General features: G+C 36.0%; 1 protein-coding gene across 4 annotated transcripts in view; it reads right to left on the minus strand.

Annotated features, from left to right (window-relative positions):
* LOC116591512 (myosin-2 heavy chain, non muscle-like) overlaps window positions 1-16,117 on the minus strand; it is a 45,753-nt gene that overhangs the window by 26,974 nt on the left and 2,662 nt on the right. Inside the window, exons 1-2 of one of the 4 annotated variants that reach the window (XM_032344469.1) lie at window positions 11,952-12,664; window positions 3,104-3,229 (exon numbers count right to left, since the gene is read on the minus strand). In XM_032344469.1, the coding sequence (XP_032200360.1) occupies window positions 3,104-3,229; window positions 11,952-12,020 (195 nt within the window). In that variant the 5' untranslated portion in view covers window positions 12,021-12,664. Of the gene's footprint in view, window positions 1-3,103; window positions 3,230-11,908; window positions 12,665-13,478; window positions 13,522-16,117 lie in introns of those variants that run through there. The other 3 variants (XM_032344472.1, XM_032344470.1, XM_032344471.1) reach the window with 3 other exon arrangements.

Here is a 16,117-nt window from a genome sequence, read left to right on the forward strand (position 1 = left end):
ATATGAAATGGCAACAGGAAAGATCTTTGTGGTGTTCAAACTGTTCAGTATCTTGACTGTTTAGAACTTTATACACAGAAACACACGAATACAAATTAAACTGGGGAAATCTCAATGAGATTGGTGGACTGGTAGATGTGTTGCCTCAATTTCAATATTGAGGTTGTTGTATTTTGCAAAATTGTGGAATAAACTCAACAAAGTTTATAAAGGATCTCTCTGTATTATTTCTTTTTTTTTTTTTTAAGATTTTATTTATTTATTTGACAGAGATCACAAGGAGGCAGAGAGGCAGGCAGAGGGGGCGGGGGGATGCAGGCTCCCCACCCAGCAGAGAGCCTGATGTGGGGCTCAATCCCAGGACCCTGGGATCATGACCTGAGCCAAAGGCAGAGGCTTTAACCCACTAAGCCACCCCAGTGTCCCTCTCTGTATTATTTCTTAAAACTGCATGTGCTGGGCACCTGGGTTGCTCAGTCATTAAGCAACTGCCTTTGGCTCAGGTCATGATCCCGGGGTCCTGGGATGGAGCCCCACATCAGACTCCCTGCTCAGTGGGAAGCCTGCTTCACCCTCTCCCACTCCCCCTGCTTGTGTTCCCTCTCTTGCTATCTCTCTCTGTCAAATAAATAAATAAAAATCTTAAAAAAAAAAACTGCATGTGCTTCTTCAATTATCTTAATAAAAATTGCAAGTAAAACTAATAATAATTGGTTCTGATATATTTTTCTTTAGCAGCAAAATTGGTATTGCCTCCATTCCCCCCATCCAGAGATGGCTGCATCTACTAGGTTTCTACTATTTGCCTTATTACTACACTAAAGAAAGAAAAAAAAAATCTTATCCGCATAAACACAGTCACATTGCCCTCACAAATGAAAAATTTCCATGAAAAAAATCACACTAAAAATACTGGCAAAATGCTTTAAATGCATTTTAAGTTTAACACACAGGCCTTATTATATATATTATGAGTAACATTTTTTTACAAGTTGTTTAACTCCTATTTATTCCTATAGCAGCCTACCCAGCACTATGCAAGACTTTTAGTTCAATGTCATAGTGCCTAAACTAGACAACACAATCACCAACTGAACACTTTAATATTTACCATGTCTATATCTGGCTTTTCTTAAATATAGTCCCTCTTGTTCCTGTTTCTCCATTATTGGGCAAAACACAGGATAATTATTTTTGTATGTCCAACAAAGAAGTAAAGTTGATTATAACAAAAAATTTTAGATTCATACAGTGAGCAGAAAAACTGCCTTATCAAGATAACTGTGTTCCTGTGGATTAAATAATAGGCTATTGGAAAAGAGAAAAATAACTTATGCTGAAGGTATTCTGTTGAAATTACTAGATTCTTTTATTTATATATACCATCGAAAACGAAGTCAAAATGAGACCTCATAGAGCCGTTCATATTTCTGCTTTGATAAATAGGTTAAAAACATTTATAGTTACCAAATGATTTATGTACATGTAGAGAAATACTTTTTAAAAGTACTTTGAGGGCACCTGGGTGGCTCAGTCCATTTAGAGTCTGCCTTTGGCTCAGGTCATGATCTCCAGGTCCTGGGATGAGGCCCGGCATCTGGCTCCCTGCTGAGCAGGGAATCTGCTTCTCCTCCTCCGTCTGCCTCTCCCCCTTGCTCATGCTCTCTCTCTCTCAAATAAATAAATAAAATCTTTAAAAAAATAAACAGTACTTCAAAATTCTTAAAAATAGTTTACATTTAGACAAGGTTTAAAACTTGTGATCTTTTTTGACCATTTGGTTTAAAACGCATCTTTATGAATTAAGCATAGACCAAAAAACCTTAATCTAATCCGAATCTGAATGATCAAAAATCCCAAACTTAGTAAACATTAGTAGGAAGTTATACTGTGGACAAGAGCATTGATGCAACCCATACTAAAACTGCTTTAGTTTTCAGGTATTGGCATTACATTTTTCTAGGGGGAAAAAAAGACAAATTAAGAAATATTTCCAGTGTTATAAAATGGATTGACTTATATAAACCCCATTTAAATTTAAGCTCATTCATCTCTATGCTAAAGGAAGGAAAATATTAGAATAAATAAAACTGAAAGAAATATGTTTTTATCTACATATATATAGACACTGAGAATAGATGGCCATTTATAAGCCAAAAAAAGAGGTCTCAGAAGAAACCAGCCTTCTCACCCCCCCACACACATACACAGTCATTATGTGAGGTGATGGAAGTATTAATTAACATTATTGTGGCCATTATTTAGCAAAGTATATGTATATCAAAACACCACATTGTACGTCTCAAACTTAATGTTATATGGCAATTATATGGCAATAAATCTGGGATGAAGAGGAAGAGGAGGAGGAGAAGCAGCAGGCAGAGTGAGAAGCAGGCTTCCCACCAAGCAAAGAGCTGGATGTGGGGATCCATCCCAGGACCCCAGGATCATAACCTGAGTGGAAGGTAGACGCTTAAAGGACTGAGCCACCCACACTCACGTTTCATCAAGTATTATATAAGACTAGTGGATATTTGACATTTGGTGCTATGTGTTTTTTTTTTTTTTAAGATTTTATTTCTTCATTTGATGGACAGAGATCACAAGTAGGCAGAGAGGCAGGCAGAGAGAATGGGAAGCAGGCTCCCCGCCGAGCAGAGACCCTGACGCAGGGCTCGATCCCAGGACCCCGGAATCATGATCTGAGCTGAAGGCAGAGGCTTTAACCCACTGAGCCACCCAGGTGCCCCAGTGCTATGTTTTAAATAGGAAATCAACCTTTCCACTAAAAAATGCTTAAAACATAAAATTTCTTATTTTTACATAAATTTTGAGCATGGCAGTTCCTCAACACTATTTTAACAATACAGCATTTAGCAGTCACCTCAAAAGCACTTAAATACATATGATTTATCTCAAGAGAATTTATCTAGCAAAAGACAGACTTGGGTCTAAATTAGTGCTTCTCCATGATAAGGCAGTTCAATATTGAGAAAAAAGCAAAACTGGTTAATACTTTGAGCCCTTATCAGAATGTTTCTCTTCCTACTTTTGCAGAGGACATAATTTCCCTTGGCATTTTATTTTCAGATAATCCATATACCTCAGCTAAAAGATTCTTGTTTTTCACCAACAAACCAGTAAGGTCAGGATGGACTGGGTCAGCTGCCCTTTTGTTGTACATCACTGGGTTCTTGGTCGGAACCACAACAGGTGGATCAAAACAAGCCTACAAAGAGAAATACAAATTAATTAACTAAACATGTATCCTACTGATGAAAACCAACAATGTTGTAACCCACACAAACTCAAATAAGCAGCTTTAAACAAAATACAACTTTAAAATATTTATTTTGAGTTGCTATGGTAACCAATGCAATCAGTCTCAGGAAAATAACAAGTAACATGTTGACCTAAAAGACTACTTTATGTTTTTTTTAAAAATTGATACCTGATAATTTATAACACCTTAAATAAAGCACATCTAAATAAATATAATTTCTAAGAGTATAGGAATCAAAAAAACACAAATAAGATATCTGGGGAAATTTTAACTCACATCCAATAAAAACTTTATAAGAAACATGAAATATCAGAAGGCCACTGATGAAAGATATACCAGTATTTGTTTTACTTTTGGTTACAAATCAATTCCTGTGCATTATATTATTATACAAATCAATTTTTTAAAATCTGACTTTAGTAAATCAATAATTTTGTGTTCCTTCCATATCTATATTGAAGGTAAAGATTAGGGTATATTTACCTATAATACAGTATCTCCTCGTATTGTCAAAAGGGTATGCAAAATGTAATTGTTAACATTTTTGTTAAGTAACTTTTGTTAAGAACAAAGTATGCAAAGTATAATTGTTAACACTTTTGTTAAGTAACTTTTGTTAAAAACAAAGTTTGTATGATTCAAATAAAACCAAGAAAAATGTATTAACATAAATCTCTTAAAAGTGTATAAATGTATCACATGGTGCTTAATGTACTGAAGGAACAAAATGTCTTTTTTTTAAGTTATCGAGTTTTAGAATTTTATGCTTACCAAGATAATAAGAAATAGAACTGCACAAGAAAATACAAAATAATTATGTTTAACTATTTAAAGAAATAAAAGAGGGGTGCCTGGCTAGCTTAGTAGGTGGAGAGTGCAACTCTTGATCTTGACATTGTGAGTTCAAGCCTCAGGTTGGGTATAGAGATTACTTGAAAATAAAATTCTTGGGGTGCCTGGGTGGATCAGTCGGGTAAGCATCCAACTCAATCCTGGCTCAAGTCATAATCTCAGAGTCATGAGATGGAGCCCTGTGTTGGGCTCTTATGGAACATGGAGCCTACATAGGATTCTTTCTCTCCCTCTCCTTCTGCCGTTCACTCCCCCAGCTTGCACATACTCTCTCTCTCTCTCTCAAAATAATAATAATAATAATAATAATAATAATATGAAATAAAAATACAATTTTAAAAATCCTTAATAAAATTTTTTTTAAAAAGAGAATTTTGAAAATATAAATAAGTCACAAGACCACAAAGAATAAACATGTTGGAAAAAACTGAGCAAGATTCCAGAAAGGAAATGTATAATAATTTTAATTCAAAAATTGAATGGACACATTAAAAAGCAGATTAGACCTAGCTGAAGAACAAATGGATTTTTTTTAATTTCATTTATTTATTTTGACAGAGAGAGGAACAAATGGATTTTTTTTTAATTTATTTATTTGACAGAGAGAGGCACAGCTGGAGAGGGAACACAAGCAGGGGAAGTAGAAGAGGGAGAAGCAGGCTTCCTGCCTAGCAGGGAGCCCGATGTGGGGCTTGATCCCAGAATCCTGGGATGATGACCTGAGCCAAAGGCAGACACTTAATGACTGAGCCACTCAGGCACCCATGAATGAATGGATTTATATGAAGGAATTATCAAGAGGCCAGCATATAGGAAAAAATAAGTGGTAAATATAAGAAAGAGTTTGAAGACACAGAGAACAACATGAGGTGGTCTATCATATGTCTATATGGAGTCCGAGAAATTTATAACTTAGAGAATGGGCAGAGTCAATATTAGAAGACATAATGCCTGAGAATTTTACAGAATTGTTGAAAGAGGGCGCCTGGGTGGCTCAGTGGGTTAAGCCACTGCCTTCGGCTCAGGTCATGATCTCAGGGTCCTGGGATCGAGTCCCGCATCGGGTTCTCTGCTCCGCGGGGAGCCTGCTTCCTCCTCTCTCTCTCTGCCTGCCTCTCTGCCTACTTGTGATCTCTCTGTGTCAAATGAATAAATAAAATCTTTAAAAAAAAAAAAAAGAATTGTTGAAAGATATCAATAAAGTGGTCTAGCAAATCTCAAGAAGAGTAAAAGAATTCCTTACCTATACACTCATAATGAAATTGCAGAATGGCAAAGAATTATCTAAAAAGCAGATAATAGAAAAGACAGATGGTTACAAAGAAATAGCTGTTGGACTGGTGAGTGGCTTCTTAACAACAAAGAAGCTAGAAAACAGCAAAAGGATAGCTGTAATGCACGAAGAAAAATATATCATCTTTCATTGATCCTGAGACACAAGTTTTCTCATCTCTGCAGTTGGGATGCAACTTTTTTTTTTTTTAAATTAAGATTTATTTATTTATTTGAGAGAGAAGAAAAGGGGTTAGGGGCAGAGGGAGAGAAAGAATCTCAAGCAGAGTCCTTGTTAAGCATGGAAACCAACACAGGGCTCAATCTCACGACCCCTGAGATCATGACCTGAGCCAATATCACAAGTCAGATGCTTAACCAACTGAATCACTCAGGTTTCCTTAACTGGGATGCATCTTAAAGTTGGTATCACTTCATACTATGGATAAGTTAGCTGGCAAGATTTTTTTTTAAATATTTTATTTATTTATTTGACAGAGATCATAAATAGGCAGAGAGGCAGGTAGAGAGAGGGGGGCAATCAGGATCCCTGCTGAGCAGAGAGCCTGATGCAGGGCTTGATCCCAGGACCCTGAGATCATGACCTGAGCTGAAGGCAGAGGCTTTAACCCACTGAGCCATGCAGGCACCCCATATATTTTATAATAGTGCATAAAATAATAGTGTTTCTTCAAGGATCTATTATAACTGGCAGTTAGAATTTTATTCTGAATGATATTATGTTTTAATATGGGATAGCATAAAGACATTTTGACAAACAAAAACTGAATTTACCATATGCCCTCATTTAAGAAAATTATAAAGGTGGGGCGCCTGGGTGGCTCAGTGGGTTAAAGCCTCTGCCTTCAGCTCAGGTCATGGTCTCAGGGTCCTGGGATCGAGCCCCGCATCGGGCTCTCTGCTCGGCGGGGAGCCTGCTTCCTCCTCTCTCTCTCTCTCTGCCTGCCTCTCTGACTACTTCTGATCTTTCAAATAAATAAATAAAAATCATTAATTAAAAAAAATACTTTAAAAAAAAAAGAAAATTATAAAGGATAGATTTCACATAGAAAATTAACTCACAAAGTCTGAAATACAAGCAAGAATAATGGACAAGAAATAATAGTAAAAATGTGGGTATATTTAAACAAGACTTAATTTTTAAAAATCTGATTTATGTTTGAAAATAAAGAATAGAACCAATACAAGACCAAAAAAAAAAAATGCATTGAAAGGAGAAAAATAATTTAAAGCACTATAAAATCTTCCAATTTCTCAGGAGTAACATAAAAATTTCAGTTAGCTTTAATTATACATGTTGAAACAGCTAGTATAATTACTAAAACAGTAGTCATATAGCATATAATTTCTAAAATAGTAGAGAAGGAAAAAATGGAATGAAAAATCAATACAAACAACAAAATAAAAATATAACCAATTTTTGGCATGATAAGAGGAAGGAAAAGGAAACAGAAAAATAATGAGACAATAGAATATGCATAATGTAATGACAGAGATCTGTCCAAATAGTAATATCAATAAATGTAAATGGACTAAACTTTCCAGTTAAAAGCAAAGATTATCAACATTATTTAAAAAGCAAACAACTGAAAACTCACATATCAGATAAGAGTTTAATAGATAAATAACTTGTGGTATATTCATACAAAAAATACTACACAATGTTGAAAATTATTATTAATCACATACATCAACACAAATATCACAAAGCAAAAGAAGTAACAAAAGAATAAAAGCAGTATAATTCTATTCAAGTAGCCTTTCAAAAATGGATAAAAATAATTTTAATTAGGGATACAAATATGGGTATTAAACTAGGAAGAAAAACAAGGAGTGATTAACACAAAATTCAAAATATCTACTATTTAAGTGTCCAACTCTTGATCTCAGCTCAGGTCTTGATCTCAAGGTCATGAGTTCAAGGCCCACATTGGGCTCCAACGTTTTATTTAAAACAAATTTTAAATAAAAATAAAAATAAAAAATCTACTGTTTTGAATTTTAGGTGGCAGCAAAGGGATTCAGTTAGGAAGAGACCCACAGGGAGTCTGTCTCAGGTGCTGCAACGTTCTATGAAACTAGGAGGCAGGTTCATAGGTATTTTTCTTATTATCTAATCTGTGTGTATACATTTTATAATTTTCTAAGTGTGACATAATTTAAAAAAATAAATTCATATGCAAAAGCACATACTTATGAAAGATGAATATATAGTCAAACACACATCAAACATATCAGATTGAAAGGAGTTAGAAATGGAGATGGGGGAAAAAAAGAAGAGCAACCTTGTACAGAAAGACGGTAATGTACCATGAACTAATATGACTAACTTGACAGCATACCTGAGATCTAACACAGGGGTACATTGATTAAACAGTGCTAGGTGTCTTATTTAGTACATTGCAATATCACTACAACTTTTTTTTATTTCTTAATTTTATTTTCTTTAAAGATTTTATTTATTTATCTGACAGAGAGCAAGATCACAAGTAGGCAAGAAGCAGGCAGAGAGAGAGGGGGAAGCAGGCTCCCCGCTAAGCAGAGAGCCTGATGCAGTACTTGATCCCAGGACCCTGAGATCGTGACCTGAGCCAAAAGCAGGGGCTTAACCCTGGGCCACCCAGGTGCCCCTCACTACAACTTTTTTAAATAATTGTATTTAATAATATTTCTTTTTATTTCCTCTTAATACTTCAGTGCATATTTAGCTTTCATCATTCTGTAAGAAAGACATGTACAGAAAATATCCATTATTTTTTGCAATATCCTTAAGATTTTTTTTTTTAAAGATTTTATTTGTCAGAGAGAGAGAGTGAGCACAGGCAGACAGAATGGCAGGCAGAGGCAGAGGGAGAAGCAGGTTCCCTGCTGAGCAAGGAGCCCGATGTGGGACTTGAGTGATCCCAGGACGCTGGGATCATGACCTGAGCCAAAGGCAGCCACTTAACCAGCTGAGCCACTCAGGCGTCCCATTAAGATTTTAAAACACCAGGGTGCGAGGGTGGCTCAGTGGGTTAAGCCGAGTCCTGCATTGGGCTCTCTGCTCAGCGGGGAGCCTGCTTCCTCCTCTCTCTCTCTGCTTGCCTCTCTGCCTACTTGTGATCTCTCTCTGTCAAATAAATAAATAAAATCTTTAAAAAAATGATTTAAAACACCAATAATAAAAGTATTAGCTATTATATCCAGTTAGGCTTTTAATTTATAAAAATAAGAAATAGTCACCCTGTAATTTATTTTTTGTAGCTAGCTCTTTCAAATACAGCTTGAAAATTTTTTAATTTCATATTTAGGAGATATGGACAAGGAGGCATGCTGTATAAGAATACTCACTGCAGCTTATTTATATAAGAAAAAATATAAAAATTGTGATATATTAATCTGTAATGAAATTCTATGCAGCAGTTCATGTGCACAAAGTTAAGTGAATCAAAAGTATAACTTTCAAAAACATAAGACTGAATGTAAATAGCATAGCAGAAAGTCTAGAATACCATTTATGTAATTTTTTAAATGTCCAAAACAGAAGTATCCACATATATGTAAGAACATAAAGGTTATGTACTTAGTTCAGAATAGTTATCTCTGAAAAGGAAAAAAAAGGTTGGGGGGTGTGGTCCAAGATGGTCAAATAACACTTCGTAGAGGTTTATCATAGCAGCTGCCTTAACACCTCCATCTCTTACCACCTCAGTCCCTGGGTGCACTCACCCCCTTTCAGTCTAGTAATCAAGATGCCTAATGCTCAACAGTAGGGACTCCAGGGCCTGCCCCAGTGCTAGGAATGGCAAAGATTCTTACTGGTTAATGTCTGATCCTACTTGTTAAATTTTTTATATTATCCATCCCCAAAATGGGGATGTGATCAAAAGTTAAAAAAAAGTCTTTAATGTTATCAGTGGGGTTTTATCTCTCTCTTTTTTTAAGATTTTATTTTTAAGTAATTTCTACACCCAATATGGGGCTGGAACTCATGACCGTGAGATCAAGAGTCACATGCCCTACCAACCCAGCCAGCTAGATGCCTTTCCGTTTGAGTGGTTTACAACTGGAAAGGGCCTGACATGCTGGAGATAAAAGAAGCATGAAACAGATGTAGTAATGGTGACCCAAGGTGCTTCCGAGGAGAGTCTGTATAGAGCATCCAGGAACTGATGCTGAGGTATGCCAGCACCAATAGCAATGTCTTCAGGAAGGTTCCACTTCAGATCCTCACAGCTTAACCAGAGTTCAGAAGGAGGTGCCTGCTGAACCTGTTGCTTGGAGACAAGGCAGATCTAGTTTCTAAAGATAGATCAGTGGTATCAAACCACTGTTTAAATTGTAACTGGTTGAAACAGCCTGCTAATGTACATATATGCACTCATATCATACTTAGATGCTATTTATTAATCCTATTTATTCACACCTGACTCGCAAATATCTTTCATTTTCAATTTCTCTATCAGGAACCCTAACTATATCTCTTGAGATTCAGCCAAAAGATAAATCTAACATGAGTTAATAATGTAGCATCCGATAGCTCATAGTGTTCTTTCTGCTCTGAGGAATGCAAAATGTAACTTTTTAATTTTTATATATTCAGTTTCCCAAGAACTTCAGTACTGCCTTAAATCCATATTCCTTACCCAGTTCAATTTCATACATTATCTTTCTCTTCTAAAGTAAAAGAAAAAAAAGGAAAGTCATCTTCCATGTGTTTATTAGGTAACAGAAAAAACACACACACAAAAAACTGAGATTTCTTTTTAAAGATCAGGGGATATATCAAGGAGGGGAATGAGAAAGCAGATTTAGAAACTGGGGACTAGAATGACTACATGTAAGTAGAGGGTATGTGTTTCCTTTGCTAGTTAGTATCTTCCAGAAAATTGAATTTTCTCAGAATACAAGAATTTTCAGAGGAAAAAAAATTAAGACGGTGAGATTTGAATAACATGGAACAGAAAGCATGAAGGCCTGATTTTACTCATTAACCCTGAAATACATTTTGGAATTCCTGTATTATTTCCTTTTACTGATATTAAAGGCAATTATTAAAGAAAAAATATCTCTGGGGAGCCCCACTGGTTCAGTCGCTAGAACATATGACTCTTAATCTCGGGGTTGTGAGTTTGAGCCCCACGCTGGATGTGGAGATTACTTAAAAATAAAATCTTCATAAATAAATAAATAGAGTATAAATATCTCTAATGAGACTTTAATCTTTTCCTCATTTTCATTATTTAATACCTAAAAGTCATTACTGCATTAATCCCTTTTCTAAGAACAAAGAAGAGAATAAAGAAAACAACTTAAGTTTTGGTGAATGAAAAGGGACAACAAACTGCTCCTCAGTACTGGAATGAGAATGATAGCAGAGATAAAAGACTTCTTAAGAATTCTATTATTTATTTCCTTCATATTTTATGAATCTTATGCTCTATTTTTTTTTTTAAAGATTTTATTTATTTATTTGAGAGAGAGAGACAGTGAGAGAGAGCATGAGCGAGGAGAAGGTCAGAGGGAGAAGCAGACTCCTCATGGAGCTGGAAGCCCGATGCGGGACTCGATCCCGGGACTCCGGGATCATGACCTGAGCCGAAGGCAGTCGTCCAACCAACTGAGCCACCCAGGCGTCCCTCTTATGCTCTATTAAAAGCAAATTTAGTTAATCAGTTTCACTCATATCATCTCTAAAAAAATAGGCTATTATGTGGGACAAACTCTATCTCTAGAAGCACAAACATATAAATCCTTCAATATCAGTTCAAACACCACCTCATTCCTTAATTTCTGCAAGGTGAGGGTAATTACGCTCTTTCTTTAACTCTTGTAGGGTATGATCTATATTTCAAGTGTTATCTCATTCAATATTGTATTATGTAAAAATCTTATCTCTTCTACTACATTAAAGGTACCCAAGAGCAGGATCTATGCCTGGTTTATTTCTTTTTTATTTTATTTTATTTTATTTTTTTCAGTGTTCCAAAATTCATTGTCTATGCACCACACCCAGTGCTCCATGCAATACGTGCCCTCCATAATACCCACCACCAGGCTCACCCCACCCTTCACCCCTCCTGGCTTATTTCTATCATCCCAGAGTAGACACAAAAATAACACATTAAACAACTAAAGGACCCAATAGGAAATGAAAAACCTTAATACAAAGTTAACTTCTATGGATAATATGGAAATGAAAAAACTTAATACAAAGTTAACTTCTATGGATAACTTCTATGGATAATACAAAGTTAACAAAGTTAACTTCTATGGATAATAGTACTGTTTTCCCAAATTAACTTTATATAATAAAAATGTATTAGGAGACTAAGTAAATAAAATACAGCAATATGACACAATTATTCTGTGGTGGTAGGTTTGCACATGACTATTCTATGTTTTCTGTGTGCTCATAAGATTTATCGATACCTCAAATTAAAAAGGTATAGTATGCTGTACTTCACTATGCTTTAGAAAGTGAAAACCATAAATTTTTACCATATCAGGTACAAGAGAAAATTCCAAATCAAATTTCACTTCCCAGAAGAAACCTGAACTGTCCTATAGGAGTGGCTGCCTTGCACAATTTGCCAGTAGAATGTTTGCACATCAAAGAAGCTGTTTCTAGGTAAACGCATCACAGAGGTCCTAGGAAGGAAAAGTCCTCCCAAAGTGATACAGGAAGGCCTATGGTTATTTCCCTAATGAATGAAGTGAAAACGTGAAGTGGTTTTCATCCAGCATTAGTAAACTTAAGAACTCTTAAGAAAGTGATCCCACTGAAAGAAACCTTCCAGTAAATGTGAAATTTGGGGTCTTTCCTTTGTGAATTTCTTGAAATAGTTTAAATTTTTTGTCTCCAGTACCTACACCTCTTAAAGGGAGAAGTACTTTGAGAGGAGCAAATGATTGGTTCAATCTGCTATTCCTAAAGCAAAAGATGATTTGTCTGAAACACTGATATTCTAATTCTTGGAAAATATTTTTACTCTAGAGAAAGTGTGTCCCTATTATGTATTCTTGATACCAGAATCCTAAGGATTATACTTCATATATATATTCTAGTGGTCCTCAACTCTGCCTGAACATTAAGAGTCTCAAAGGAAGCTTTAAAAAATAGCGATACCCTGATTCCACCCCAAGTTCTGACTGGAAATTGGTCTACACTGGAGGCTACACATAATCTTTTCTTTTTAAATCTACACAGGTAATTTTAATGTGACTTTAGGGTTAAGGATGACTGTTCCACTATCTTCATTTATATATATTTTTAAAGATTTTATTTATTTATCTGTAAGAGAGAGAGAGAGAGGGAGCACAAGCAGGGGGAGCAGGCAGAGGGAGAAGCAGCTCCCCGATGAGCAAGGAGCCCGATGTGGGGCTTGATCCCAGGACCCTGGGATCATGACCTGAGCGAAAGGCAGACGCTTAACTGAATGAGACACCCAGGGGTCCCCATCCACTATCTTCATTTATATAAATGATAAGAACGAGGCAGTAAGAAGTGATATTCATTGGAATGAGAGTAATAGTTAATAACTAAAGTAAAAAAATATTCTTTTTTCCCCTAAAAAAGATTCTAAAATTTGTATCCCCGAGCAGCAGCACTATAAGAATGAACAAGACGGGAAATGTATTACAAAGCTTACAAAAAGCGAACACATATATAAATAAAATCATTTTACAAAGTGGTAAGTGTTGTGAATAAAATAAGCTAGTATCACAGTTATCAGGTAAATAAGCAGGCAACATTTGATAGTATAGTCAAAGAAAACCTCCTTTACATGTATTAACATAAATTAAACCATATTGTACATTTTACTGGATAACCTGCTTTTATCACTTAACAATGTATGAAAACTATCCTACACATCTATACACATCTTTTACCTATCTATCCCTCCTTTAACAACTGTATCCATCTCGATGGAGATTTTTTTACTATTGAAACCAACACTGTGAGGAACACTTTGGTACATATATCTTTGTTTAAAAGCATAAATATCACTCTAGGATAAATTCCTAAAAGTGGAATTAGAAGGTCAAAAAAAGCATGTATTTGGGGTACCTGGGTGGCTCAGTTGGTTAAGTATCTTACTCTTGATCTCAGCTTATGTCTTGATCTCAGGGTGATGACTTCAATCCCCACATTGGGCTCCATGCTGGGTGTGGAGCCTACTTAAAAAAAGAAAAAGAAAAAAAAAAGAATACATTTAAGCTTCTGATAGATATTATCAAATTACCCTCAATAAGTTTGTAAAAAAATGGAGATCCTGCAAAAAGGATATACTTTTTATTCAAGCAACTGCCAATAAGATCATTTGAATAAAAATATTCTGAAAAAAATATTCTTTCTTTCTCTTCTTGGTGAAATGATTGATTCTCAGTCTTTACCTGATTTGACCAATCTGCAAGATATTTGAATTACCCCTTTTCCCATGAAACACTTTTTTTTTAACCTGTCTTTTATTATTTATTTATTTATTTATTTATTTTTAACCTGTCTTTTAAAGCTGTATGCCTTTGCAGATCTCCCCATAACACATTGGACTCTGGTTTTCAATGTGCCCCCCAGTTTTCTCCTCATCCTTGAATTCTGAACACTGAAGTGCCCCAGAGATCAGTTTTTGGTCCTCTCTCTACCTACACCCATACCCTTCATGGGCTCTTACCTTGTGGACTTAAATATCTATTTCCATTTGGATGTCTGAGGGGCAGAAAACATCTAAAAAACATCTAAAACTGGGTGATGAAAACATCTAAAACTGAATTAAACCTCAAAACCTTCTCCTGCCACAGTGTTATTTCAACTCAATAAATGACAACTCCACTTTCCTACTTGTTCCGGTCAAATACTTTCTCTCACTGTCTTACATCCCAACTTCCTCTTTTCACTCAAGTTTCTGCTCAAGTCAGAACTCCCAGAGTAGTCTTTCTCATCACATTTCTCAAACAGTACTCTCCTGCCTCTTACCATCATTACACATCCTCTTAGCTTGCCTATTTTTAAAAAATGGCATGTCTCAACATCTAAAATTATATGTTTATTTAATTGATCATTGCTTCACTTACCAGAATATTAGCCGGGGGCAGAAAGTTGGTTGTTTTGCTATGGCATCTCTAGCACCTTGAGCAGTAATTTTGTTGTTAGCACAGCAGCCACTCAGTAACTATTTGCTCAATGAGTGAATGAATTATACAAATCATAGGAAGACATTATTACTATTGAAAACCAGGCTGTTGAGCTGGCAAGGCAATATATTTAGAAACAAAGGAAGGTGTGGGGCCTATCCCAGGCACAGCTGTATAGTTTGGGCAAGGTATCCCTTCAGTCTATTTCTCCAGCTGTAAATTGGGGGTTTGCCATCTTCCTCAGCAAACAAGACAGCTGAAATAGTCAATATCGATTTCGTACTATAAGCCACAGAAGTTTCACTACCTGCAATTTGCCAGGAACACTTGATTCAATTTTTCGCTTAATTTTACTTGTTCTGGTCAAACATGATATGAGGGTATGTGTTCAGAGGTCCTCATATCAAGTTATATCACTATATCATGCATTATTAAGTTGTGCTTTTTTTCTGCTAATGTAAGATATCAATTCAGTTAACTAACATATAATGTATTATTGGTTTCAGAGGTAGAGGTCAATTATTCATCAGTCTTAATAATACCAAGTGTTCATTATATCACATGCCCTCCTTAATGTCCATCACCCAGTTACCCCATCCCTCCACCTCCCTCCCCTCCAGCAACACACAGTTTGTTTCCCATGACTAAGAGTCTCTTATGGTTTGCCCCTCTGATTTCATCTTGCTTTATTTTTTTCTTCCCTTCCCCTACGACTTTTTTTTTCATGTTTTAAATTCCACATATGAATGAGAGCATATAATTTTCTTTCTCTGATTGACTTATTTCACTTCATATAATGCCCTCTAGATTCAACCACCCCAATGAAAATGGCAATTTTTTTTTTTTTTTTTTTTTTTTTTTTTTTTTGCTGGCTGAGTAGTACTTCATTGTATATATATATACCATATCTTCCTTATCATTCATCTGTCCATAGACATCTAGGCTCTTTCCATAGTTTGGCTATTGTGGACATTGCTGCTATAAACATTCGGGTGCAGGTGCCCCTTTGGATCACTACATTTGTATCTTTGGGATAAATATCCAGGAGTGCAATTGCTGGGTTATAGGGTAGTTCTATCTTTCAACTTTTTGAGGAACCTCCATATTGTTTTCCAGAGTGGCTGCACCAGCTTGCATTCCCACCAACTGTGTAGGAGGGTCCCCCTTTCACCATATCCTCACTGACATGTTATTTCCTGACTTGTTAATATTAGCCATTCTGACTGGTGTGAGGTGGTTTGAATTTCCATGATGACGAGTGATGTTGAGCATCTTTTCATGTGTCTGTTGGTCATTTGGATGTCTTCTTTGGAGAATGTCTGTTCATGTCTTCTGCCCATTTCCTTTTTTTCTTTTAAAGATTTTATTTATTCATTTGAGAGAGAGAGTGAGAGAGAGCATGAGAGAGGAGACGGTCAAAGGGAGAAGCAGATTCCCCATGGAGCTGGGAGCCCAATGCGGGACTTGATCCTGCTACTCCAGGATTATGACTTGAGCCGAAGGCAGTTGCTTAACCACTGCCACCCAGGTGCCCTCTTCTGCCCATTTCTTGATTGGATTATTTGTTCTTTGGGT

This window comes from Mustela erminea, chromosome 5 (assembly GCF_009829155.1).
Source record: "Mustela erminea isolate mMusErm1 chromosome 5, mMusErm1.Pri, whole genome shotgun sequence".
Classification (NCBI taxonomy): domain Eukaryota; kingdom Metazoa; phylum Chordata; class Mammalia; order Carnivora; family Mustelidae; genus Mustela; species Mustela erminea.